Below are 27,607 nucleotides of genomic sequence, written 5' to 3'. Positions count from 1 at the left end.
TGTGATCTCTGTCAAATAAATAAAATCTTAAAAACAAACAAACAAAAAAAACCCCTTGACATTCAGCTCACAATGTTAAGTGTTCTTATTTGCTCAGCAGAAGCATTTAGGTTCATGAAGAATATATGTATTAGTGAAAATTAGGGAAGTTAATGAAGTTTGCTAATTTATGTAGGTACTAAAAGGTTACTATTAATATTTTAAAGAATCTTCAAGTAGGTGACAGTTATTTTTAATGGAAACTGGAATCTTAAATTTTTTTAGTATATATGATTTTTAAAGTTAATACAGTCAACTATTTTAAACTTTGACCCCTTTTAATAGTAAAAACTTAATTTCCTTTCTAAACCATTCACTCATACCTTTTCTACAAGATGACTGTTACCAGTTTTTTTACTATTTAGAAGTTTTTCTGCATATGCAAGCATAAAATACACCCTTTCTTTACTTTTAAAAACTCTTTTGCCTCAGTGGAGATATGCTTTATCTGCCATTTAATATCATTTCAGCACATAAACATCTACCTCTCTCTCTCACTTAACCACACATTTCCATTGAATGGTTAAATAATGGAAAAACCTGGATGATTGAGTTTTATATTATCATGTTTTTGTAATTATCAAATGGTTATAAGCTTACAGGGGAAGCATGGACTGGCACAGAGGTCCTAAAAAAAACCATGTTAGGCCAGCTTCTTTAATGGTAGGATTTTCAGACTCTTGATCAAGGGAATGCTGTGGTATTAGTCTATTTGCATTTCAGCTAGGCATTAAAACAAAGTCTGTCTTGAAACCATTTAATTCTGATGAGGAAGAATGGAGTCCTTTTGCACTCTTGGCTCTCCCACTTTATCCCAGGGGTATCCCGCATTAACCATACTCTTTGAAAATGTGCTGTCTACAGTGTGGCATTTGAAGGTGCTTTTATACTAAAAAGTAATTTCTCAGAAGTTAGTTTTGTTTTTGTAGGCATCTTTTACATATTATCTAAATTCCTCAATTCCCAGTTTTTTCCACTTGGAATAACGCAGCTCCAGCTCAGTTTAACCATTGGCTAACTGTTCGTCATCAAAAAAGCACAATGTAATAGAAAGGGACATCTTACTATTAGATATATGGGTATCACTAAATTAAGACCTTTGATTCTAAAATTATCAGGTTCCAAGACCAAAGATTAAATTAATAAAAGGAGAAGTTGGACAAAATCTGGTGGAAATGATGGCCTGTGATCGTCTAAGCCAATCAGGTAATAGTAATGTTTAATTTTATATTTAAAAGAAAAAGGAAAACTTCTCTATTAGAGCATTTATGATAATCTGTTTAGGAGATAATTTGTCATAATCACTTATTTCTCTTTACCATATTGGGTGAGGGCAAGAGATAAAGATAGAATTAGAAGAAATTTCTCCTTCAGAAGGTAACAAATGTTTGATAGTTTTTGCTCCTGGATGGAGAGAAACTCTTTAACCCCTCCTTTATCTAGCTGCTAGAGCCTCCTTCTGAATATTTTAAAGCACTTCCTGAACTAAGACAAATTAACTGATTTACCAGCCATTTAGCATTGATAATTTATAAGACACTGCTATGGGGGATATAAAGGTGAAGAAGTCATGGATCCCTTAAGAAACTGACGACAAGTAAAGAAGATGGAAGATATATCCTTAATTACTGTTAGGCTTTTGGAACTTGTAAATTTATTCCTGGTTTTGATTATTTGAGATGGATCCTAAAGGTCTATTACATATTACCTGGTTTTGCTAAAGCAGACACTTCTTCCAGGATGTTTGTGTAGCTAGCGAATCAAGCAGTGAACTGAAGAAACATAATGCTTTATGTAAGAAACAGTTTTAATATAAAATTAAATGAACTTTGTATCGATCAAGTAGTAGTAGTAAAGTTACTCTAAGCTTTGTCTGTGGTTAGGCTACTGGTCAAAGCATATATTGCTCCTCTATCTCACAGCTTGGTTTTTTGTAGGAGGTGGACTTCCAATCCTTGAAGAAATGACTGCATTTTTTTTTTTTTAATATCTCTCATCTGTCTTTGCAAGACTGACATGGATGTTTTTGCAGTGTCAGTTAGTAAAATGAACTGTGTTTTAATGTCTTTGATCTGGATGTTCCCGAACTTGTCTGCAAATTTTCGGAGAGCTAAGTCTGATCTGACTGACAAGCGAATTATTCCAAAGAGTGGTGTTTTTGTTGTTGTTGTTGTTTTTATCTTAAACAGCTTAATTGAGATGAAATTCACATTGTATATAATTCATATAAATGTACAACTCTGGTTTTTAGTGTGTACACATAATTGTGCAACCATCAGTGCAGTCTATTTTAGAATATTTTCATCACCTCTTAATGAAACCTCATAACCATTAGCAGTCACTCCCCATTTTCCCCCAAACCCTCTAGTCCTAGGCCACCACTAATATTCTATCTCTTTAGATTTCTTTATTCTGGACATTTTATATAAATTGAATTACACGACACGTGCATAGTGGTTTTCGAGGTTCCGCCATGTTCTAGCATATACTAAAACTTCATCCAAGGGAATGTTTTAAAAATAGATTCCTCACCCCACACCTGTGGAACCAATCTCTAGGAAGTGCAGCCTGGAAATAATTACTTTTTAAAAGCTTTTTCAAGGATGATTCTTAGCAGCTAGGTTTGAAAATCAGTGTATCAGATCAGAGAATTTGAGCTTGGCTGTGCTCTCCTATGGCCACTTAAATGATACACTTTACATCTAAAGTGTAAATACTTTAAGTACTTTTGGCATTTTCAGACATACTCTGGTCTCCTTCTCGCTCTAGCAGGTAGATAAAGATAACTGTTAAAACTGTAATCTGTGTTCATTTTTTGCATAAGCACCCATTTTGTTCAGTTTTAGTTGCTGGGTTGGAGGGTTAGCTCTGAGATAATCATGTTTTTTCTCCGTAGGGTATATGAATGAAACTGTTGAGAGATGTGAGTAAAAATAATCTGTTTTTTAAACAATGGAAATAATTTGTTTTTCAGGACACATGCTGCTAAACTTAAGTCGCGACAAGCAAGATTTTTTAAAAGAGGTTGTAGAATCCTTTGCCAATAAAAGTGGGCAGTCTGCGTTGTATGATGCTCTGTTTTCTAGTCAGTCACCTAAAGATAGATCTTTTCTTGGTAATGATGATATTGGAAACATTGATGTACAAGCGCCAGAGCCTGATGATTTGGCTAGATATGATGTTGGTAAGTTGCATCTTCTAAAGTAAATATTTCGTATCTCAATCCTTTTATTTTAGGAGAATAAAAGCAAAAGGAGAAATAATCTCATAATCTTACTACCCAGAAATAATGACTTAATATTTCCCTGTATTCCTTGAGGTATTTTTGGGTTGGGGGGAAGATGGTGTGAGGGATTGGTAGTGGTAGTGATGGAATGTTATTCTTCTAAATAGTTGTTTATACTGTACATGTGATTGTCTTCTATCATGAATTCTTTCCCTGTTTATCTGTTTCTGTAAATAACTACTTTATTGGCAATATAATTTGTTATATGAATTAGCCATAATATGCTTGCCACTTTTTGCTGTTTGAGTTCTAAGATGTTTTCAGTTTTTTTACTGTGAAAAATACAGTATCTCTATTTCAGATTTTTCCATAGAGTTTTCTAAAACCAGAATTACTGGAGTAAAGTCGATGAGCACCTTTAAGTCTCTTGCAAATTGCCATGTTGCCAGGAAGGTTGTACCTCTTTACGCTTCTAAAAGCCCATAACTTTTTCAGTATTAAGTTTCTTGTGGAAAAAAAGATCTCTTTACTACCCCAAGGGATTAATGTTGTGGAATCCCATTGTTTTAATGACTTTACTGAACATCCGTTGTTTCAGGATTTCATACTCTGTGGCTTCTGTCACTCCTGTGTTCTGTTGAGTTCTAGTGAGTACTTCTTTTTCTTAGATGGACTTGAAAGGAGCTTGTTTTTAAAATTCCTAAATATGAAGTGTGACTGCCTTTAGTAGGAACATGAGACTTTGCTTAGCATAGAATTTGACTCAGCTCTGATACAGAAAAGCAGTTATAAAATTAAGATGCATTTATTGTGACTAATTGGCAAAACTGATGGCACAAGCAAGATTCCCAAAACTTCAGGCCAGTTTTTGCTCTTTATTTCAGGTGCCATTCGAGCACATAATGGTAGTCTTCAGCACCTTACCTGGCTTGGCTTACAGTGGAATTCGTTGTCTGCCTTACCTGCAGTTCGGAAATGGCTAAAGCAGCTGTTTCATCATTTGCCCCAGGAGACCTCAAGACTTGAAACAAATGCACCTGAATCAATATGTATTTTAGATCTTGAAGTAAGCAAAGACTTTAACAAATTAAATTTTTGAATTTTGTTTAATTTTTTTCTAACCTAAATTGATTTTCTTTAAACAAAACAGGTATTTCTACTTGGAGTAATATATACCAGCCACTTACAATTAAAGGAGAAATGTAGTTCTCACTATAGCTTCTATCAGCCACTATGCTTGCCACTTCCTGTTTGTAAACAGCTTTGTACAGAAAGACAAAAATCATGGTGGGATGCAGTTTGTAATCTAATTCACAGAAAAACAATGTAAGTAGTAAAATAAAAACATTAATTTACAGCCTAAGTTTTTAACTTAAAAACCTATTTAAAAACTTAATGCCTAGGTATCTAATTCTCATGTGAAGATTGAGTTTAATTTTTATGTGATTAACACACATGTAAGTTTTGAACTGTGTGTTTATAAATCAGTTTTATTAAACTTTTTTTTAGACCTGGAACCACAGCAAAATTGCGACTTCTAGTTCAGCATGACATAAACACACTGAGGGGCCAGGAGAAACATGGCCTTCAGCCTGCCCTGCTCGTGCATTGGGCAAAATGCCTTCAGAAAACGGTGAGTTCACTGAAGTGTAAGAATTTTTAAGAACATTAGCTGATTTTTAAAAATCGGGACTTTTCACTGAGTCTTAAATTCAGTTCAAAGAAATAGTGTCAGCTTATTCACATTATGCCAGGTGAAATGTATTTTTTTAAATCTTGCCACAAAATAGTTAATAGTTAATATATAAACACTTAGAGTAGTGCCTAGCACAGTAAATATTACATAAGTATTAGCTGTTATTATTACTTCATAATTAAGTTATGATAATTATTATCCAGCCTCAAAATTTTTTTTTACCTGTTGGTAACAGAAGGCCTTGTAGGTTAAGGGTGTTACAGATCTTTATAAATATTTGAGGTCTGTTCTTTGGCAAGAACAGGTCTGTTCTTTTGGCAAGGGGTGGATGTTTATTAACTCTGCGACCAAACTGTGACACTCTGACAAGTTTGGGCTATGTAAAATGGCAACTTTTAAAAAACAGATGGGGTTGCCTCATTAGGTAGTATCATTGAAAGTGTTTAACGGTTGGGTCTAGAATGATCACTGGTATTATGGTGGGTGTTTATTCCAACATATGGAAAGTGAGTTCTGTGACTTTTGAGATTCTGTTTTGCCTTGATTTGAAATTTTAATCAGTTGTTCAGACCATTTATAAAGGAATTTTTAGATTCTGTTATTTATGTTCCTTAGGTTGTGTGCTTCTAACTTTCTATTTTAGGGCAGCGGTCTTAATTCTTTTTATGATCAACGGGAATACATAGGCAGAAGTGTTCATTATTGGAAAAAAGTTTTGCCAATGTTGAAGACAATCAAAAAGAAGAGCAGTATTCCTGAACCTGCGGACCCTCTGTTTAAACATTTTCATAGTGCAGACATTCAGGTAATGGAGGATGCCTTTGTGAATGAACTGGAGATATGGATTTCCAGTTTATAAACAAAGAAATAGAGGTATAAACTGCTTAAATCAATTGCTGGCTTTTTGATCCTTCTCTTGTTCTCAAAATCCATTAGCTGTCACAAAACATGGCAGAAAAGAAGGCTGAGCTGTTAATTAGGTCCTGTAAAATCTTTGGGAAATCACTTGGGTTTGATATTCTGGGGAGAGGCAGCTGGACTAAAAATGACTAAATGTGTTTAGGCATCTGAAGTTGGTGAATACGAGGAAGAAGCACACATAACATTTGCTATATTGGATGTAGTTAATGGAAATATAGAAGATGCTATGACTGCTTTTGAATCTATAAAAAACGTTGTTTCTTACTGGAATCTTGCACTGGTAAGTAGATGTTGGTATGTGAATTAATAGTTTTTTGTTTGTTTTAAAAACCTAATTGTTTCATAAAAGCATTCTTTGTGTAGATTTTTCACAGAAAAGCAGAAGACATTGAAAATGATGCCCTGTCTCCTGAAGAACAAGAAGAGTGCAAAAATTACCTGAGAAAGGCCAGGGACTACCTAATAAAGATTTTAGATGACAGTGATTCCAATCTTTCAGTGGCCAAGAAGGTAAGCTGCAGGCTCTTTGTACTTTCTTACTATTGCTGAATGGATGGTAAGTAGTTTTACTTTGGTTTTATAGTTCAATAATTTCAAAAGTAGTAATATTTATTATTAGTGTGCAGAAATGGTGTGTAAATATTAGCATTGCTTTGTGTCTTAGGTTTAATATTTCTTAAACTTGGGTATCTAACTTTTTCTTCTATAAAAATACTTGTTAGGGAATTTAAAAAGGTTCCTAATTTTTGTTATCTTGGCAGTGTAATGAAAGCAAATATTGCAGCCTAAGGATTAGTTGTTAATTAATTTGGCAGTTAAACATTTTACTGAAATTGAAAGTAGTTGCTGACACCTTCAGAGCATTTCTTCTCATCTTTTCCATTTGCTATGGATTATCTTTTTTCTGTCAGCAGTTTGAGACTGTCGTGTTGGTATTAACTTCATTTGTGTTCAACCTTCCAAGTATTTTGTTGATTAATTCATGTTGCTGCTCTTACATTAAGATTGATACTGTCTGGCACTTTCTAGCATCTGTGTTTCTCTCCCCACTCAAAATTAATAAAAATCAGTAGCTTATTTTGTTCATGTAGAAAAACTTCCCAAGTTAACATTCCTCTACCATTACTATGGTTAACAGAAGAGATAGACTTTAGAGTCAGAAGACTTTAGATTACACAATGGTTTCATGTGGGTTCCTATGTTAAGTATAAAGTGCTTATTACACAAAAGTGAACATAAAAGCAAATTAGTAAGATAAAGTTTTTGTATTTATTTTAGAGTTGCTAGTTTATTTTTGCAAACTAAAGCCTTTGATTTGGTGCCCTTTTTTTTTAGTTGCCTGTGCCACTGGAGTCTGTAAAAGAGATGCTTAATTCAGTCATGCAGGAACTTGATGACTATAGTGAAGGAGGTCCTTTTTATAAAAATGGTTCTTTGCGGAATGCAGACTCAGAAATAAAACATTCTACGCCATCTCCCAGCATATATTCTCTATCACCAAGTAAAAGTTACAAGGTAAGTAGAAAGAAATGAATCACTTCATTGCAGAATGTTTCTGTTGTAAATGTTTTAAATACTTTCTTGTTATTTTTTTTAGTATTCTCCCAAAACACCACCTCGATGGGCAGAAGATCAAAATTCCTTATTGAAAATGATCTGCCAACAAGTAGAGGCCATTAAGGTAAATCACTTAATATCTCTAAACTGTGCCTCTCTTAGGCCAAGATTTCTTCCTTGACCACTCCCTCACTCCCTTGTAAAACTGTCCAAAATGTCCCTTTGCTGTGTTACTAGAGTCATACTATTTTGTATAGTTTACCTTGACACTTAACCATATTATTTTTCTCATTTTTTAATTTTAGTTTTTTAAACTTTAATTCCAGTGTAGTTAACATAGCGTTAACATTAGTTTCAGGTTACAGTATAGTCACAGTATAGTGACTCAGCAGTTCTGTATGTTGCTTGGTGCTTATGAACATAAATATATTCTTTTTAATTTTTTCCAGTTTTTAAATTTAAATTCAATTAAGTTAACATATAGTATATTATTAGTTTTAGGGGTAGAATTTAGTGATTTATCAGTTGCATATAACACCCAGTGCTCATCCTATATCAAGTGCCCTCCTTAATGTCCATTACTCAGTTATCCCTTCCCTCAACCCATCTCCCCTCCAGCAACCCTCAGTTTGTTCCTTGTAGTTAAGAATCTCTTAGTTTGCCTCCCTCTCTGTTTTTATCTTATTTTATTTTTTCCTTTCTTTCCCCCATGTTCATCTGTTTTGTTTCTTAAATTCCACCTGTGAGTGAAATCATATGGTATTTGTCTTTGACTGACTTATTTCACTTAGCATAATACCCTCTGGTTCCATCCATATCATTGTACATGGCAAGATTTCATTCTTTTTGATGGCTGAGTAATATTTCATTATATATATATACCACATCTTCTTTATCCATTCATCTTGATGGACACGGGCTCTTTCCATAGTTTGACTATTGTGGACGTTGTTGCTAAAAACATTTGGGTACATGTGTCCCTTTGAATCATTATGTTTGTATCCTTTGGATAAATATCTAGTAGTGCAGTTGCTGGGTTGTAGAGTAGATCTATTTTTAACTTTTTGAGGGACCTCCATACTGTTTTCCAGAGTGGCTGGCTATACCAGTTTGCATTCCCACCAAGATAAATGTATTCTTAATCCCCATCACCTATTTCATCCGTTCCTTCACCCACTTCGCCTCTGATAACCATCTCTCTGTTCTCTATAGTTGAGTCTGTTTTTTTTCGGTTTGTTTCTTTCTCCCACCCTTCCTTTATTTTGTTTTTTTTTAAATTCCACATACAAGTGAAGTCCTGTGGTATTTATCTTTCTCTGGCTTATTTCGCTTAGCATTATATTCTCTAGATCCATCCCCATTGTTGCAAACGGTAGGATTTCATTCTTTTTGTGACTGAATAATACTCCACTGTATATTTATATACCACATCTTTTTTAATCCATTCATCTATCATTGGACACTTGTGCTGCTTCCATATCTTGGATGTTGTAAATAGTGCTGCAATAAACATAGGGGTGCATATATCTCTTCAAATTAGTGTTTCCAGATTCTTTGGGTAAATACCAGTAGTGTGATTACTGGTAGTTCTGTTTTTAATTTTTTGAGCAACCTCCAAACTGTGTTTCACAGTGGCTGCACCAGTTTGCATTCTCACCAACAGTGTGCGAAGATTCCTTTTTCTCCACATCCTTGCCAACACTTAATTGTTTCTTGTGTTTTTGATTTCAGCCATTCTGACAGGTGTGAGGTGATATATCATTGTGGTTTTGAATTGCATTTCTGTGATGTTAAGCATCTTTTCATGTGTCTTTAGACCTTAACCATATTTTTGAAATTACTTGTTTCTGCTTCCTCCACCAGGTGTGAATCCTTCAAAGGGAAAGACTCTTTAATCCAAAACATAGCAGCATTCCTGACATAGAGGTGGTTCCCAAGTGACTGAATTGAACTAGTGAAATAAACTAATAATACGTTGGTCTAGGAGTTCATTCTCTCTGGTGTTGTGTGTCGTATTTTATAGCTAGGTGTTGATATGTAGTCTGAGTTTCCTATCTTTTTGGTACCTTTATAAGAATTTGACTTAATCATGTAAGGAAATGGTTATGTCTTCATGATTTTATAAATTAGCTATATGAAAGTCATCTTAACTCTTAGGCTTAAAGGAGCTTTATTTGCTTCTTTGGAATTGGGAGTACATGTAGGTTGTTTCATGCTTGTTGGGCAAGAACTAAAGCACTCATACTTTTGAAGTTATTTTGAAGGATATTGTGATGTGTGTGCAGTTATTACAGTGTTATCAGCAATGTGTAAGACTTAACAAAAGTGCTGTTTGGAGGGGAACAAAATTTTGAATTTGTGCAAAGATTTTGTTTGTTTATTTTATGTAATTATGGCCTATTATGATATTACATACCATCTTGGCTTACCTTATAGGTTTAGGTACCTAGCGTTGTATTCTGTGGAAGTATAGTGGAACATTATGTTCCTGAAAAGCTGAGGTTTAGTACTAACTCTGCTACTAATTAATGCTCTTGAGCCAGGGGCTTCTTTTCTTTTTGCTTGGCTTCTCATCTGAAATGTGGGAATTATTGAAACCAGTTCTCAGCACATTTTCTAGTTGTTTGAATTTTAAAATTATGATTATAGCATTAATTGCCTGTTCAAAACTGTAGTGACTACGAAATTTTTCCAGGTGATTCCATCAGTTTCTTATTTTTTTTTTTTTTTGAATGTGTAGCTTCTGGGCTAAATACAGTAGATGGATGAATGGGGAAAATCCATTTAATTTGAAAATTCAAGATATCTTTGACCTCCATATTTATGGCTTTTAGGAAATATCTATTTGGAAGCACTGTTAGAAGAAGAAAGTAAGACATGCTGTGTCTGTGACCTCACTTACAGCTGGTTGGATACCTAGACCAATATACAGATATTTGATACTATTTTAAAAAATGACTGCTAATTGATACCACTGTAGTTTCTTTGGAAAAAGAAATAGTTTCTTGATAAGTGCATGTTTTATAAGGGACATTTTATAGTTTCTGTGGGTGGAGAGGGTGTTGTCATTTAGTTGTCTGTAAAACAAACAGAGATCTGGTAAGTAGCCACATAGTTACCATTAGAAAGCAGTATGTCTTCTGTACATGTAGGCAGCAGAGTGGTATTAAGAAAACATATTTGGGGTAAAATCTGGTTTGAATTCCAGCTGTGCTATTTCCTGCATCATTTATTTTTCTCAAGATGTGAGTTAATATTGCTTATTTGTGTAAGGATTAAGAATTTAAGTAAAATACCTGGACTCTATATTATATATATAATATATTCTGAGCAGATACCAGTTATTATCCCTTTCCTACTGGATCATTAGCGCATCAGCCTTGAAAGATTTGTCGTGTTTTGTTATATCATTTGTGTGTAGGTCGAAAGCTAGTATTGGGAGGTACTTTAGAACATTGAGTAGCCTAGATGGACTGGAAGGGAAAGCAGTGTGGAAAGGAGGTTTTGGAAGGGTGTTTGGAGCAATACTTCTGAGGACCAAGAATATCAGAGAAGTTTAATTTGTAGGTACTTGTGTTTTTGAACAGGGAAGTGTCTTGGCTGGAACTCAACTTTAGGGGCACCTAGGTGGCTTAGTTGATTAAATGTCTGCCTTTGGCTCAGGTCAGAATCTCCGTGTCCTGGGATCGAGGCCCCCATTGAGCTTCCTGCTCAGTGAGGAGTCTGCTTCTCCCTCTTCCTCTGCCCCTCTCCCTACTTGTGCTGTCTCTTGCTCCCCCTGCCTTCTCATATAAGTAAATAAATAAATAAAATCTTAAAAAAAAAAAAAAAACCAAAACCGTCAACTTGGAAAGATTAATTTAGGCATGTGTGGAATGGAAATGGAGATAAAGCCATCTAGGAGGTTATCAGTTTAGGTGATAGCTAACTCTAATCCAGAATGAATTAGGTAATATGGTACTAAAGAATGAAAGAATGGGAGGAAATAAGTTTTAACTAATTAAGGATCATTTACTTAAATGAGCACCTGATACACAGATCTACTAGAAATACTGAATCTCTAAAAACACATCATCAAGTATTTAAAGTATTTAAATTTAAAATATTTGTTTGCTCTATCACTATTTCTAGATGATACAATTGTTTTACAGTTGTTTTCTTTCTTCCAACAGAAAGAAATGCAGGAGTTGAAACTACATAGTAGTAACTCAGGGTCCCCTCATCGTTGGCCTGCAGAGAATTATGGACCAGATTCAGCGCCTGATGGATATCAGGGATCACAGACTTTTCATGGGGCTCCACTAACAGGTTCGCAACTGGATAATCCCAGATTTTAGTAAAGTCACTGTACTTCTTCCTCTTTTACACAGATAACTTGTGAACTCACCTTGTCTATATACATTTGTTTATATACATGTTTATACATGTCTGCTTATATGTTTCTTAAGCCATGTTTGGTATTACTGAAATTTTTATAACTCTAAGCAGAAACAAAACAAGCTTTATCTGATCCTTTAATACATCTGTCAGAGAAGCTGAGACTATTCCGGACTTTGGACAGTGTTACCTGGTATCATTTTGCATTAAGAGATGGCTAAGTAAAACCTTCTCAGGATTTATTTTGGCAATATACTTAGAGGACATTCATAGGAAATCTTGTTTATTTTGAAATACCATGGTCATACAAAGAAGGAAGGAGTTGGAGCTGGGCCATATTGGAATTTGAAGTTGTGCTGTCTAGTACATAGTGACCTCTTGAGCCAGTTTGTGTGTTTGAAATGTGGAGATAAAACTTGCCTCACATTATTGTGAGCATTTGTGTATGTGTAGGTGTATATTAGAGTGTACAGTAAACACTTAATGCACCAAGGGTGTCCTGTGGGTTGTTTGTGTGCAAAAATGCTTTGTGCATGTAATTTCCTTTAATCATGGTAACCCAGAATGGTAGATATCATTATTATTATTGTTTTTTTAAAGATTTTGTTTGTTTATTTGAGAGAAAGAGAGAGTGCATGAGCAGGGGGTAGGGAGGCAGAGGGAGAAGGAGAAGCAGACTCCCTGCTAAGCAGGGCGCCTGAAGACAGGGCCCAGTCCCAGACCCTGGGATCCTGATCTGAGCTGAAGGCAGATTGTTAACTGACTTTACCGCTAAGGTACCCCATGAATTCTGTTTTTATAGATGAGGAAGTGGGTTTAGAAAGGTTATGTAATTTATCCATTATTGTACAGCTAATTATTGGTAGAGTTGGGGTTCAGACTTCAGTGGTCTTAACTGGAAAGCCCCTTGCCAGTATGATATATTGCCCACAGGTAGCCAAAAATGATGATAAAAACAGATTTCCTTGACATGAGCTAGATTCCTGAAATGGTAGTAGTGTGCTTTTTTTCTAATTGGTTTTAATCCAGGGAAGATTTAGAACAGTATGTTCCAGTTTAGATGAGCACATTATATGATGGTTCATAGGGCCGTACTGAAGGCAGCCAGCCTCACTATCCTCTTTTGACCGTGTCTTCTAATGTAGATAAAAATAATAGGAAATCCTGTAGAGTCAAACTTACTAAATGTCATAAGTGATAGATAAATTTATGAGATGTGTCGGGAATTCATACATTGCTCACTTAAAAACCCTGAGCACTGTATAGAGTCTGGCATAGAGAAGTCAGTAAACTGGCTAGCCTTTTCTAGGGCTTTTTGAGTGCTGTGTGGAATCGATCGTTTGGCACCTTTTGAGTCACAATTTCCATTTCTTCTGTGTACAGACATAAAAGGTCTTCTGGTTGTTAAACATAACATTCACATTGTCTCATTTTATTCTTGCAATTACCCTATGAAATGTATAGAAGCAGCACATCCTCATTTTACAACTGAGAAATAGGGAGACCCCTAATAGCTAATTGACAAGGTCGCAAAGCAGCTTTGTGGCCCTGAAAAGTAGAGAGCTTAAGTCCCCTGTTTTGCATTCCTATGCTCACAGATTTTGTTTTTTCTTAATGAAAGTAAAAATATACCAAAATGTTTCTTGTCTTTTTAAAATAAGATGATTGAAAACAATGATTCTTACGTTTATAGGAAATAATCAGAAGTACTAGCAATGTAAACTAAAAACTATACCACTTAGAGTGCTATTAATTAACATTTTGGAGCATTTCCTTCTGATCCTTTCTCTTTGTATATGTAAAGAATTTTTAGTGAGATTTTTGTCATGTTGTATGTAGATGAGTAGTCTGTTTTTTAAATATTAGAATTCTGAGCATTTTCTTAAATATTTTTTGAAAATATTTTTAATGAATACAGGTTTTCCCATCATGTAGAAGGACTGCAAATTTTATTCCCTTATTATTTCCAGTTTGCTGTTATAAATAATGCTGTGGACACATTCTTAGGATTGTTAGGGTATTTAAAAAATTCTTTTGTGTTGGATAATTGCTTTCCGGAAAAGCTATGCCAGTTTACACTTTTTTACCACCACTGTCTGATAGTGCCCATCTCATTGCATTCTTGCTTACTGTTAGCAATTTATTGGTTTTGAAAAACCTTCACCAATTTTTAAAAACAAACATGGTATCAGTTTTTATTTTTTATACTGAGCATGTTCAACAGTTTATGATCTTTTTATATTTTCTGAGTTATCTGTTTATTTGGTACTTTTTTCCTAATAAGATTATTTTTAGTAGGTTTATAAAAACTTTTTTTCCCCTCCATTGTTAAGAGTCACTAGTCACTGATAAAGTCACTAGTTAAATTTTCAGACTTTATGATTCTTGGCTCATATCCATCAGCTTGTTCTGTGTTCTGTTCCTTTTTTCTCCCCAGAATGTTTAAAATAACCATCTTTACCAGGCAGTTCCGTTAGTTTTCCAAATTCAAACTTGGGCTTCTTTAGCAATTTTTACTTTTCTAGTCACTATGAAGAGAACATAAATAGACTAGTCTTTTCTAGGTCTTTTTCAGGGCTTTCTAGAATCAATTGTTTAGCGCCTCTTGGGTCACAGTTTCCATTTCTTCCATGTCACGGCATAAATGGTCTTTTAAGTTGTTTTGTTTTCTGATAAAACTTTAATAAAACAAACTAAGCAGTAATTGTTGGTAGCTTTGCCATGAACATGAGTGTCTTCCAGTTGTTGGTTTTCTGGTGAAACTCATACAAAACTGATCAAATAAATAGTTTGGACATCAACATGAGTGTCAGTCATGATGTGCCTTTTTTTTTTTTTTTTTTCTTTAAAGCCAAGGAACACGTTTTGTGTTACCTGTGAGATTCTTTGCATGAATTTATCAGGTGATTTTTGACTGGAACATTTTCAGCTTGAGTTTATAAAATGCAACCTTGTCTTTCTGCAAATTTTGAAGGCTTACTTTAAAAAATGGCCCTGAGGCCAATCAGATGCATTTTGGTTCCTTAAATCCTTCCTGTGACTAGTGTATTCCCAGTATTTCTGATGTTGAACATAGACTGTGCTTTCGTATCATATCAGTCTTTCTTAGAAAATGGACCAAACACTTTCTTCTTGGCTCCTTTTTTGATGCTTGTTGTGAGGCGCTTGTTCTTGTTGACCACTGTGGTGCTGCTCTCTTACTCCTCATGTGTCATATTTAGGGGTTTTCCTAGTTTGTCATTTGATAATCTTCTTTATGGTATATTTTGATGTATAGAAATTTAAAAAAATCTATAGTTAAATCTTTCTTTGATTTCTATTGTTTTTGTAATTTATAGTTCTTGCCTAGATAGTCTTAACTATAGTATAGACTTTTTTAACTGTTTTCTTTCTTTTCTTTTTTTTTCTTTTTTTTTTTTTTTAGTTGCAACTACTGGCCCTTCAGTATATTATAGTCAGTCACCAGCATATAATTCCCAGTATCTTCTCAGACCAGCAGCTAATGTTACTCCCACAAAGGTAACAAAGGAATAATTTATACATTTATAAATATCTCCTTTTTAATTGTTCAGGCTTCCTTCAAAGAAATTCAAGAAGTAGTTCAGCATTAAAACTTATATGTCCCATAAGATATAGCTATTTTAAATTTCTTTCCAGATACAGAAGTTATGCTTCTTACTCATCTTATTTTTATGTTACAATAAGTGTGAACATTTAGAATATTTCCCAAAAGTGGGGGGGATGGTGGTGGTGATGGGTCCTTTATCATTTTGTTTTGGTGGAAACAGGACTAGAACGGCCTTGCTGAACCACTATGTGGTAAGTACTTCAGGCCTGAAGTGACTGTGTAGGTGTCTATTAACAACCAGTATTACAACTGTAGTTGAGTTATGAAGCTTTGAAGACAGATGGCTTGGGTGAATTTAGACCCTGGCTCTTCTGCTCACTGTGACCTTGGGCAAGTTTCTTAATCTCTCTATGCATTAGTTGCCTCATATGTAAAATGAGGATAATAATCCCTTAATTCATAGGGTTTTTGAGGATATTAAAATGAGATATTATGTAAAGTGCTTAGAATAGTGCCCAGTTGGCACATTAGTAAATGCTCGATAAATGTTAGTCTCCATCATCATCATCATTATTGTTAACATCATTGAACACATTATTTAGGAGTAAAGAAGAAATTTATTCTATGCATTTATTGTAGAATTGGATTTTTAAGATTCTGTTATTAGTTAAAGCAATTTCCGTTATATGCCAAGAAAGGAGTATAACTGTAAGTATTTTTGTAAGTAATGTCTTCTTTTAATGCTGTGGTATATACTTTAATGATATCTTTACCTTATAATGCTCATGTTTGTGGTTTGTGAGAATTGGTTTGTATCTAGTTATCTGTAGTTTTGTAGACAACTTAACAAAAATCTTTAACTCTTTTTTTCTTTTAGGGCCCGGTTTATGGCATGAATAGGCTTCCACCTCAACAACATATATATGCCTATTCCCAACAGATGCACACACCACCAGTCCAAAGCTCATCTGCTTGTATGTTCTCTCAAGAGATGTATGGTCCTCCATTGCGTTTTGAGTCTCCTGCAACAGGAATTCTATCACCCAGGGGTGATGATTACTTTAATTACAATGTTCAACAGACAAGCACAAATCCACCTTTGCCAGAGCCAGGTTATTTCACAAAACCCCCAGTTGCAGCTCATGCTTCAAGACCTGCAGAATCTAAGGTTATTGAATTTGGAAAATCTAATTTTGTTCAGCCTGTGCCAGGTGAAGGAATAAGACCATCTTTGACAGCACCTGCACATACAACACAGCCAACTCCTTTTAAATTTAACTCAAATTTCAAGTCAAATGATGGTGACTTTACCTTTTCTTCACCGCAGGTTGTAACACAACCCCCTTCTACAGCTTACAGTAATAATGAAAGCCTTTTAGGTCTCTTAACTTCAGATAAACCTTTGCAAGGAGATGGCTACAGTGGACCAAAAGCTAGTCAAACCATTGGACCTCGAAATACGTTCAGTTTTGGAAGCAAAAATGTGCCTGGAATTTCATTTACTGAAAACATGGGTCCAAATCAGCAAAAGAATTCTGGTTTTCGTCGAAGTGATGACATGTTTACTTTCCATGGTCCAGGGAAATCGGTATTTGGAACACCTGCACCGGAACTGGCCAACAAGAGTCATGAAACAGATGGAGGGAGTGCCCATGGTGATGATGATGATGATGGCCCTCACTTTGAGCCTGTGGTACCTCTTCCTGATAAGATTGAAGTAAAAACTGGTGAGGAAGATGAAGAAGAGTTCTTTTGCAATCGTGCAAAATTGTTTCGTTTTGATGCGGAATCCAAAGAATGGAAGGAACGTGGAATTGGTAATGTAAAAATCCTCAGGCATAAAACGTCTGGTAAAATTCGCCTTCTCATGAGACGAGAGCAAGTATTGAAAATCTGTGCAAATCATTACATCAGTCCGGATATGAAACTGACACCAAACGCTGGCTCTGACAGATCTTTTGTATGGCATGCTCTTGATTACGCTGATGAGTTGCCCAAACCAGAACAACTGGCTATTAGATTCAAAACTCCCGAGGAGGCAGCACTTTTTAAGTGCAAGTTTGAAGAGGCCCAGAACATTTTAAAAGCCTTAGGAGCAAATGTAGCCACAACAACAAATCAGGCTATGAGAATTGTAAAAGAACCCACGAGTCATGATAACAAAGATATTTGCAAATCTGATGCTGGAAACAGGAATTTTGAATTTCAAATTGCAAAGAAAGAAGGGTCTTGGTGGCATTGTAACAGCTGCTCATTAAAGAATGCTGCAACTGCTAAGAAGTGTGTATCATGCCAGAATCTAAACCCAAACAAGAAAGAACTCCTTGGCCCACCATTAGTTGAAACTGTGTCTGCTCTTACAGCTGGCCTAGAAAATACACCAGATAGATTTGCATCAACGACTCCAAAGAAAGAAGGTCACTGGGATTGTAGTATTTGCTTAGTGAGAAACGAACCTACTGTATCTAGGTGCATCGCATGCCAGAATGCAAAGGCTGCTAACAAGAATGGATCTTCATTTGTTCAGCAAGCTTCATTTAAATTTGGCCAGGGAGATCTTCCTAAGTCTGTTAACAATGATTTCAGATCTGTTTTTTCTACGAAGGAAGGACAGTGGGATTGCAGTGTATGCCTTGTACAGAATGAAGGAAGTTCTACAAAGTGTGCTGCCTGTCAGAATCCAAGAAAACAGAATTTACCTACTTCTTCTGTTTCAGCTCCTGCTTCCTTTAAGTTTGGTACTTCAGAAATAAGTAAAACCCCAAAGAGTGGATTTGAGGACATGTTTGCTAAGAAGGAAGGAGAGTGGGATTGCAGTTGCTGCTCATTACGAAATGAAGCAAGTGCTACAGTATGTGTTGCTTGTCGGAATCCAGGTAAACTGAGTCTGTCCACCTCTGCTGTTCCAGCACCTGCCTCTTTTAAGTTTAGTACTTCAGAGACAAGCAAAGCTCCAAAGAGTGGATTTGAAGGCATGTTCACCAAGAAGGAAGGACAGTGGGATTGCAGTATTTGCTTAGTGCGAAATGAGGCAAACGCTACCACCTGTGTTGCTTGCCAAAATCCAAGTAAACAAAAGCAACCTACTTCTGCTATTCTAGCACCTGCCTCATCAGATACATGCAAGGCTCCAAAGAGTGGATTTGAAGGCTTGTTCACCAAGAAGGAAGGACAGTGGGATTGCAGCGTTTGCTTAGTGCGAAATGAGGCAAGTGCTACCACCTGTGTTGCTTGCCAGAATCCAAGTAAACAAAATCAGCCTACTTCTGCTGTTCTAGCTCCTGCCTCGTCAGATACATGCAAGGCTCCAAAGGGTGGATTTGAAGGAATGTTCACCAAGAAGGAAGGACAGTGGGATTGTAGCATTTGCTTTGTGCAAAATGAGAGTTCTTCCTTAAAATGTGTGGCTTGTAATGCCTCTAAACCAACTCATAAACCTATTGCAGAAGCTTCTTCAGCTTTCACTTTCGGCTCAAAAACTAAGTTAAATGACTCTTCTGGAAGTCAAGTTGGAACAGGATTTAAAAGTAACTTTTCTGAAAAAGGTTTTAAATTTGGTACTACAGAACAAGGATTTAAATTTGGGCATGTGGATCAAGAAAGTACACCTTCATTTACATTTCAGGGTTCTTCTAATACAGATTCTAAGTCAACAAAAGAAGGATTTAGTTTTTCTGTCCCTATGTCTGCTGATGGATTTAAATTTGGCATTCAGGAGTCTGGAATTCAAGAGAAGAAAAGTGAAAAGCCCCTTGAAAATGACACTGGTGTTCAGGCTCAGGATATCAGTAGTCAGAAGAATGGTAGTAGTGTAATTTTTGGTCAAACTGGTAGTACTTTTACCTTTGCAGATCTAGCAAAATCAACTTCAGGAGAAGGATTTCAGTTTGGCAAAAAAGACCCTAATTTCAAGGGATTTTCAGGTGCAGGAGAAAAATTATTCTCATCACAAAGTGGTAAAATGGCTGATAAAGCTGACACTTCTGCTGACCTTGAGAAAGATGATGATGCCTATCGGACTGAGGACAGTGATGACATCCATTTTGAACCAGTAGTTCAGATGCCTGAAAAAGTAGAACTTGTAACAGGAGAAGAAGATGAAAAAGTTCTTTATTCACAGCGGGTAAAATTATTTAGGTTTGATGCTGAGATAAGTCAGTGGAAAGAAAGGGGCCTGGGGAACTTAAAAATTCTCAAGAATGAAGTCAATGGCAAGTTAAGAATGCTGATGCGAAGAGAACAGGTACTAAAAGTGTGTGCTAATCATTGGATAACAACTACGATGAACCTGAAGCCTCTCTCTGGATCCGATAGAGCATGGATGTGGTTAGCGAGTGATTTTTCTGATGGTGATGCCAAACTAGAGCAGCTGGCAGCAAAATTTAAAACACCAGAGCTGGCTGAAGAATTCAAGCAGAAATTTGAGGAATGCCAGCGACTTCTATTAGATATACCACTTCAAACTCCTCATAAACTTGTAGACACTGGCAGAGCTGCCAAGTTAATCCAGAGAGCAGAAGAAATGAAGAGTGGGTTAAAAGATTTCAAAACGTTTTTGACAAATGATCAAACAAAAGTCACTGATGGAGAGAGTGAATCTTCTGATGCAGGTGCTGCCAGTGCCTCTGATACAACCAGCAAGCCAAACCCTGAAAACACAGGGCCCACACTGGAGTGGGACAACTATGATTTAAGGGAAGATGCTTTGGATGATAGTGTGAGTAGTAGCTCAGTACATGCTTCTCCACTGGCAAGTAGCCCCGTGAGGAAAAATCTCTTTCGCTTTGGTGAGTCAACAACAGGATTTAACTTCAGTTTTAAGTCTGCTTTGAGTCCATCTAAGTCTCCTGCCAAATTGAACCAGAGTGGGACCTCAGTTGGCACTGATGAAGAATCTGATGTTACTCAGGAAGAAGAAAGAGATGGCCAGTACTTTGAACCTGTTGTACCTTTACCTGATCTAGTGGAAGTGTCCAGTGGTGAGGAAAATGAACAAGTTGTTTTTAGCCACAGAGCAAAACTCTATAGATATGATAAAGATGTTGGTCAGTGGAAAGAAAGAGGCATTGGTGATATAAAGATTTTACAGAATTATGATAATAAGCAAGTTCGAATAGTGATGAGAAGGGACCAGGTATTAAAACTTTGTGCCAATCACAGAATAACTCCAGATATGACTTTGCAAAATATGAAAGGGACAGAACGAGTGTGGGTGTGGACTGCTTGTGATTTTGCAGATGGGGAAAGAAAAGTAGAACATTTAGCTGTCCGTTTTAAACTACAGGATGTTGCAGACTCATTTAAGAAAATATTTGATGAAGCAAAAATAGCCCAAGAAAAAGATTCTTTGATAACACCTCAGGTTTCTCGTTCAACCACTCCTAGAGAGTCACCATGTGGCAAAATTGCTGTTGCTGTATTAGAAGAAACCACAAGAGAGAGGACAGATTTAATTCAGGGTGACGACACAGCAGATGCAACTTCAGAAGTTGGAGAAGTGTCTAGCACATCTGAAGCAACAACAAAAGCAGTGGTTTCTCCTCCAAAGTTTGTATTTGGTTCAGAGTCCGTTAAAAGTATTTTTAGTAGTGAAAAATCAAAACCATTTGCATTTGGCCACAGTTCAGCCACTGGGTCTTTGTTTGGATTTAGTTTTAATGCACCTTTGAAAAATAGTAGTGAAATTAGTTCAGTAGTCAAGAGTGGATCTGAAAGAAAAGTGGAACCTAACTGCAAAGAGTCAAAGAATTCAGATAGCAAACAATCTTCAGATGGCAAAGTCAGAAATCTCTTTGCTTTTCCAAAGGAAGAGTCCTCAACTAACTACACCTTTAAAACACCAGAAAAGGGTAAGCACTTAGTCTTTAGTATAAGCAGAATTTTTCATCCATTGTGTGTAAATAATTTGCTTAATGCATATACTCTTTGTAGGATACTAATGTTTTAGTAAAAGTTGGGTCATAAACATAGTGCATTGTGAACAGCCAAAAAATAATTGTACAGATTTTTTTTTTCTGCCTAAATCTGTTTCCCTGTGACTGTTTAAACAGCAGCAGAGAACGTGTGTGTAAGTTATTGAGGAGATCTAACTGGAAGATATTTATATTATGTTTAGTGCAGAGAACAAGAACCTAATACAGTACCAAAGTTTAGTGACTCATGTACTCATGAGTATTAGCTTGAGTTTGATTTTTTTTTTAAAGTGTTCATTCTTCAGTGTATCATTCTCTTGTCACTCAAAAAACATGATACTGAGATGTTTATATGTCATATAAGGTCGTCTCACCACTATTTATTAAATGAGCAAAGAATGAAACTACCAGGATAAATGAGTATCTGTGATGGCCAAATCGGTATAAATTGAGGGACTCTGGCTTTTTGTATTTTAAAATCACATTCACTTTGATTCTTAAGATGTCCAAAAATGAAATACTCTTTATTTTCTAGGATTTAATTTTAGCCTTTTTAAATCTAATCCAATGGCTTTTTGGACCAGCATCCCTTCCTCACAGCCTGAGAACGAAGGTATAGAGCGAGTATTCTCAGTATGAGATGACGTCAGTTTTTTTTAGCAGCTGGTAGTCCTTAGCAAAGTAACTGGCTGTATAAAATTAAGTACTTAACACTAAGGTGTGCATGTTAAAATAATGTCTGTTTAAACAAGTATTTTTTTGGCTGGTGGTATATAACATCCTTTAATGCTGTTTTTGTTTTGTTTTGGTTTTAATGTACTTGGATGACATGTTTTCTCAGTATTGTACAGCATTATTTTTAGGTAGATCCATGTGATCTTTACCTTTTGCTGCTTTATACTTCATTATTCTATTATTTGTAACTCTGCTTAATGAAGACCTTTGTTTTTTCTAACATTTATCTTTAGCCAGGACTGTCTGCTAGCATGTATACACATGGAACAGAGTTGCCCTTTAATATTATCCTTTTGGATAGGGTTTAGAAAAATATCCTATTTGAAAGTAGATGTCATTTTTAACAGCCAGCGTTGTATACCTGGTATGTTATAAAAGTAAACGTTGGTATTAGAGTGGAGTAATAGGAAGTGGGGGAATCTGTTAAAGACCTTTGAGAGCAAGGTTAGGGAAATGAAAACTATTAGTATCTAACAACATACCTTGAGCAACACAACTATATTCAGTGATGAAATAACAATCCTTGATTTGGGGGCCCTTTACTCAATCATAATACTAGCTAAAGAACTTTGCTTTTAATTTTTATTTTTTATATATATTTTTTAATAAAGCATTCTTATTTTTTTTTAAGATTTATTTATTTATTTATTTGACAGGAGAGAGATCACAAGTAGGCAGAGAGGCAGGCAGAGGGGGAGGGGTAAGCAGGCTCCCTGCTGAGCAGAGAGCCCGATGCGGGGCTCGATCCCAGGACCCTGAGATCATGACCTGAGTCGACGGCAGAGGCCTTAACCCACTGAGCCACCCAGGCACCCCTGCTTTTAATTTTTAACCCTCATTCTTAACAGTGTATTCTTTGGGAATTTGTGAAAAGTGTGGACTTCTTCCTCTAAATGACATGTACTTGAATGCACACTCCAGGACTGTAGGTTAAGAATCCCTGGTCTTAAGAGCAGATTTACCAGTATACTACTGTATGACAAAGAGCCTTACTCTGTTTCAAGTCCAAGAATATAATGGTCCCAAAGGACCTTAGAAATGGAGGTTTCAGACACTGAGGAAACTGCGGCTTGGCTGGGCTATCTGAAATGTCCACACTTTCTCTACCAGCTAATAGCAGAATTGGAGTAAGAATCTATATATCTTACAGTATTGTAATTGATACTATGTTTTTCTAATTAAGGAGAGTAAAAGGCAAGTTTAGCATTGTAAAAGGTCTCCAGTTCTCTAGATCAGATCAAATATGACCTGTGTATGTAATTTAGAATTTTCTTTTCTTTTTTTTTAACAGATTTTATTTATTTATTTGACAGAAAGAGAGAGAGAGAGAGATCACAAGTAGGCAGAGAGGCAGGCAGAGAGAGAGGGGGAAGCAGGCCCCCTGGTGACAGCCTGACATGGGGTTCGATTCCAGGATCCTGAGATACGACCTGAGCCAAAGGCAGAGGCTTAACCCACTGAGCCACCCAGGTGCCCCTAGAATTTCCTAATAGCCACATTAAAAAATAGAATAAAAGATAGGTGAAAAAAAGAAGCAGATGAATTTAATTTTAATCTATTCAGTAACATTATATCTGAAATAACATTTCAAGTTCTAATCAGTGTAAAAATAATGATATACTTCATATTCTGGGTTTTTTGTTTTTTTATACAAAGTCTTCAAAGTCCAGTGTGTATTTTTATTTTTATTTTATTTTATTATCTTTTTTTTTTTTTTTGAGGGAGAGCCAGTGAGCGTGTGCTCACAAATGGGAGGGACAGAGAGGTGGAGTGGGGAGGAGAGAGAATCTCAAGCAGACTCTGTTCTGAGTGTGAAACCTGACACAGGGCTCAGTCTCATGATCCCAAGATCAAGACCTGAGCCGAAATCAAAGAGTTCGGCAGTTAACCAACTGAGCCACCCAGGTGCCCCTAGTGTGTATTTTTATACTTGAAGTAGGACTCAGTTTGGACTAGCCACGTTTAAAGTGCTTAATAGCCACATGTGGCTAAGATACGATTTTGGACAGCACCTGTTGGTACATGATTTGTTTTATCTGTTCCTTTTGCCAGATATTCCTCTTTATTTATAGGCCACAGTGTATTGTATAAAGAATCCCCTTTTTCTTTGTGTTTTCCTTTTTTTGTTGTAGTTTTTCAGTTATAAAATTTGTCCTAAATTCTTACAGTATTACACCAAGGATTTTAATTTTAATTTAGTTTTATATGTTATCATGCTTGGAAATGTGCAAAACTGGATATAACTCCAGTCACCCACCATCCTTGGCAGTTGTTAACTCCAATCACCCACCATCCTTGGCAATTGTTAACTTTTCTTGTAGGAACTAATCAAGGTTGGCTTTGCATTAGTTTCATATTTATACTAATCTTTGCTCATGATTTCTCTAAGTTTTTTCAGTTGTTGCAAATGCATGGATATTTTGCTAAACAATTGCTTAGTATGCCAGATATGATTATGGCAGCACTATTTAAATGCCTTTTACAATTATAGCCATTAATAGTAGTTTTTTTTAAATGATCAGTGAGTAAATGCAGTAGCTTTTTGGTTTTAAATAGATTCTGTGTTCAGTAAGGGTTTTGACAGAACATTAAATCAGACTTCTAATTCTTTACAGAACTTTGTCCATATCAGAGTTTATGTGTTTTCATCACTCTGCTATTTTAACCTAAAAATAAGTTCAGTGGTTTTATTTTCAGCTAGGATATTGGTGTTAATACAACTATTTAATATCTTGTCTTTGTAATTTTTTGGACTGACTTTATAGCAAAAGAGAAGGAAAAACCTGAAGATCCTCCCTCAGATGATGATGTTCTTATTGTATATGAATTAACACCCACCCCTGAGCAAAAAGATCTTGCAAGCAAACTTAAACTTCCTCCAACTTTCTTCTGCTATAAGAATAAACCAGATTATATTAGTGAAGAAGAAGAGGATGGTAAATCTTCTGTTATTTTAAATGCATTCTTTTCATGCTAATCTTAGTAATGGGGGGGGTATGGTTAAATTATTTAAAGCCTGCCTCTTAGAACCCAACACTGCTGTCCTTGTAGCTTAAATGTTTATCCTCGGTGTATATATTGTAAATAGTCAGTGGATGTAATGATTGAAACAATTGCATTTATTAAGTGAGGATTTTGTGGATGGCTACCATAAGTTGAGCAGGCGTTTTGAGAATTGAAAGTAATCCTCAGTTTCCCTGTTGACTTAGAGGGATGGGGGAGTAATGAGGCAGATGGGTATTTGATTATGGAAAACTCTGTGAGCCATACCAGAGTCTTTCAGCAGGGGAGTTCCATGCTCAGGAAGTTTCAGTAGGACTGGTTGAGTTTGGTGTAGAGGATTGGGTTGTGGGACATGGAGATAGGAAGATTATTGATAGAGTAGCTCACACAAGAAGAGAGCCTGAATGGAATTTCTGTAATGATAGGAGAGGCATTAGGAATATAGAATTGGCAAAATTGAGTGTTCTTTCAATGTGGGGAATAAGGGAAAGTATGAAGTTGAAAGATAATTCCTAGATTTCTGGCTAGAAAAATTTCTGAAACTTAATAGAGATTCCTTTTGTTTAATAAAATCAATTATACTTAAGATGAAGATTTTGAAACAGCTGTCAAGAAACTTAATGGAAAACTGTATCTGGATGACTCAGAAAAATGTAGACCATTAGAAGAAAAGCTAACAGGTATGTTAAATTAAAATTACTAATTATAATGCTCTTATAAATTCTATTAATTAATTCATTCATTTGAGGGAGAGAGAGAAAGGGAGGGGGAGGAGCAGAGGGGAGAGAAAATCTTAAGCAGGCTCCATGTCCAATGCGGTGCCAAATGTGGGTCTTGATCTCAGAATCCAGAGATCATGACTTGAGTGGAATCAAGAATCAGACACTTAACCAACTGAGCCACTCAGGTGCCCCACTAGTTACAAGTTTTTTAAAAAATCTTCTATTTAAAAGGAATCTTCTGATCATTTTTATAATTACCAGTTTTACTTATGTACTATTCCTCTCATGTTTTAAAATATTTGAAAACAGTATGAAGTGTAAAACATTGTTTTCTTGGTGATCCTGTTCTCCATTACTACTCATAGGTATTGCTATCTGGGTCTGTAATCTGTACATTATATTGAGAACCGTTCTTGGAGAGGAGTTGAACTTCTTGTAACTTTCTTTTGCTTGTGTTCTGTGGAATTTTCAGATAATGAAAAAGAATGTGTTATTGTTTGGGAAAAGAAACCAACAGTTGAAGAGAAGGCAAAAGCAGATACATTAAAACTTCCACCTACATTTTTTTGTGGAGTCTGTAGTGATACTGATGAGGACAATGGAAATGGGGAAGACTTTCAGTCAGAATTTCAAAAAGTTCAGGACTCTCAAGTAAGAGCATCTCCATTATTTTCCTTCTGATTCAGCTGCCTTTGTTGATGCAGTAGACTAGAATGTTTTTACCAAATGGTGGTAATGTGTTGTGGAAAGAAAATGGGTTAGGCATTTACCAGTCAGCTTTGACCAGAGAAGAGGGAATTTTTTTCTGCATAGAGGACTGTAAAGGTTCACCTCCTGTGTATGTTGGGTTTTTGTGGGGATGGGAGAGGTGGACTGAGCAGACTATCCTTTGGAGTGTTTACCACAATACTAAGAATGATACTAATTAGTTCATTTTCCATGCAAATTAGTTTATTCTCTGGTGGGCAGAGTGGATAGGAAGTAATATTTGAGACAGTTCCTTGGCCTATAACTTGCTTTGTCAATTTCATGATTTGATTACTTTCTTAGCACAACTGTAGTGATAATTTTTTTTTTTTTAAAGATTTTATTTATTTGAGAGACAGAGACCACAAGTAGGTAGAAAGGCAGGCAGAGAGAGAAAGGAGGAAGCAGGCCCACTGCTGAGCGGGGAACCCGATGCGGGGCTCGATCCCAAGACCCTGGGATCATGACCCGAGCTGAAGGCAGAGGCCTTAACCCACTGAGCCACCCAGGCGCCCCTGTAGTGATAATTTTAATAGATATCAAGCACCTTGGTTATCTTAATTTGTATTTCACAGAAAAGAGAAGATAAGGTCCCTGTCTAGTAATTGTTTACAGTCTAATATTGGCATGTATTCAGAATGTTCCTGCCTCCTCAAGTAATACTGGCTTTTTTTGTTGTTTTATTTTTGTTTTTGTTAGATGGTTAAAATAGAGTAGAGTCCTGGAATTAGTTACACATGTAGTGGTTTATTTAAGGGACATGTGGCTAGAGAGAGATGTGGTCGTCTGAGTCTAAGAAATTTATTGTTCTTCATAGTCTCTCTGACTCTGAGGAGTCTAGCTGGCCACCTAGGATGTGTAGGTTTAAATTTAATTCATCAGTACACATATAATTAATGGTCATCAGTTGATGTAAAGATACCACTTTCTCATTTATAACCAGATAGATTTATTTGTGGAAATCTGAAGTTTTTGCAGCAGTGGTCTCACTATTTCAATCTAAAGTATATTTCAAATCACTCAGCAGTTTCCATGGATTCATTGTATTTACATGTATTTCATTGTATTTACATTCACAGTATTTAGTGACTGTTACTCTAATTC

The 27,607-nt window shown here is 35.9% G+C and overlaps 1 protein-coding gene across 2 annotated transcripts in view; it reads left to right on the top strand.

The window, feature by feature from the left end:
* The window catches only part of LOC308349407 (E3 SUMO-protein ligase RanBP2), a 77,876-nt gene that overhangs the window by 36,990 nt on the left and 13,279 nt on the right, over window positions 1-27,607 (top strand). The window contains exons 8-24 of one of the 2 annotated variants that reach the window (XM_080814077.1): window positions 1,158-1,245; window positions 3,014-3,223; window positions 4,150-4,331; window positions 4,416-4,591; window positions 4,775-4,898; window positions 5,605-5,766; window positions 6,025-6,162; window positions 6,246-6,392; window positions 7,218-7,397; window positions 7,480-7,563; window positions 11,612-11,747; window positions 15,241-15,335; window positions 16,262-21,233; window positions 21,832-21,909; window positions 24,797-24,967; window positions 25,622-25,714; window positions 26,229-26,407. In XM_080814077.1, the coding sequence (XP_080670203.1) occupies window positions 1,158-1,245; window positions 3,014-3,223; window positions 4,150-4,331; window positions 4,416-4,591; window positions 4,775-4,898; window positions 5,605-5,766; window positions 6,025-6,162; window positions 6,246-6,392; window positions 7,218-7,397; window positions 7,480-7,563; window positions 11,612-11,747; window positions 15,241-15,335; window positions 16,262-21,233; window positions 21,832-21,909; window positions 24,797-24,967; window positions 25,622-25,714; window positions 26,229-26,407 (7,215 nt within the window). The remainder of the gene's footprint in view (window positions 1-1,157; window positions 1,246-3,013; window positions 3,224-4,149; window positions 4,332-4,415; window positions 4,592-4,774; window positions 4,899-5,604; window positions 5,767-6,024; window positions 6,163-6,245; window positions 6,393-7,217; window positions 7,398-7,479; window positions 7,564-11,611; window positions 11,748-15,240; window positions 15,336-16,261; window positions 21,234-21,831; window positions 21,910-24,796; window positions 24,968-25,621; window positions 25,715-26,228; window positions 26,408-27,607) is intronic. The other variant, XM_080814078.1, reaches the window with a different exon arrangement.

This window comes from Martes martes (genome assembly GCF_963455335.1).
Source record: "Martes martes genome assembly, chromosome: 9".
NCBI lineage: Eukaryota > Metazoa > Chordata > Mammalia > Carnivora > Mustelidae > Martes > Martes martes.
This window is presented reverse-complemented; position numbering and strand designations above follow the sequence as displayed.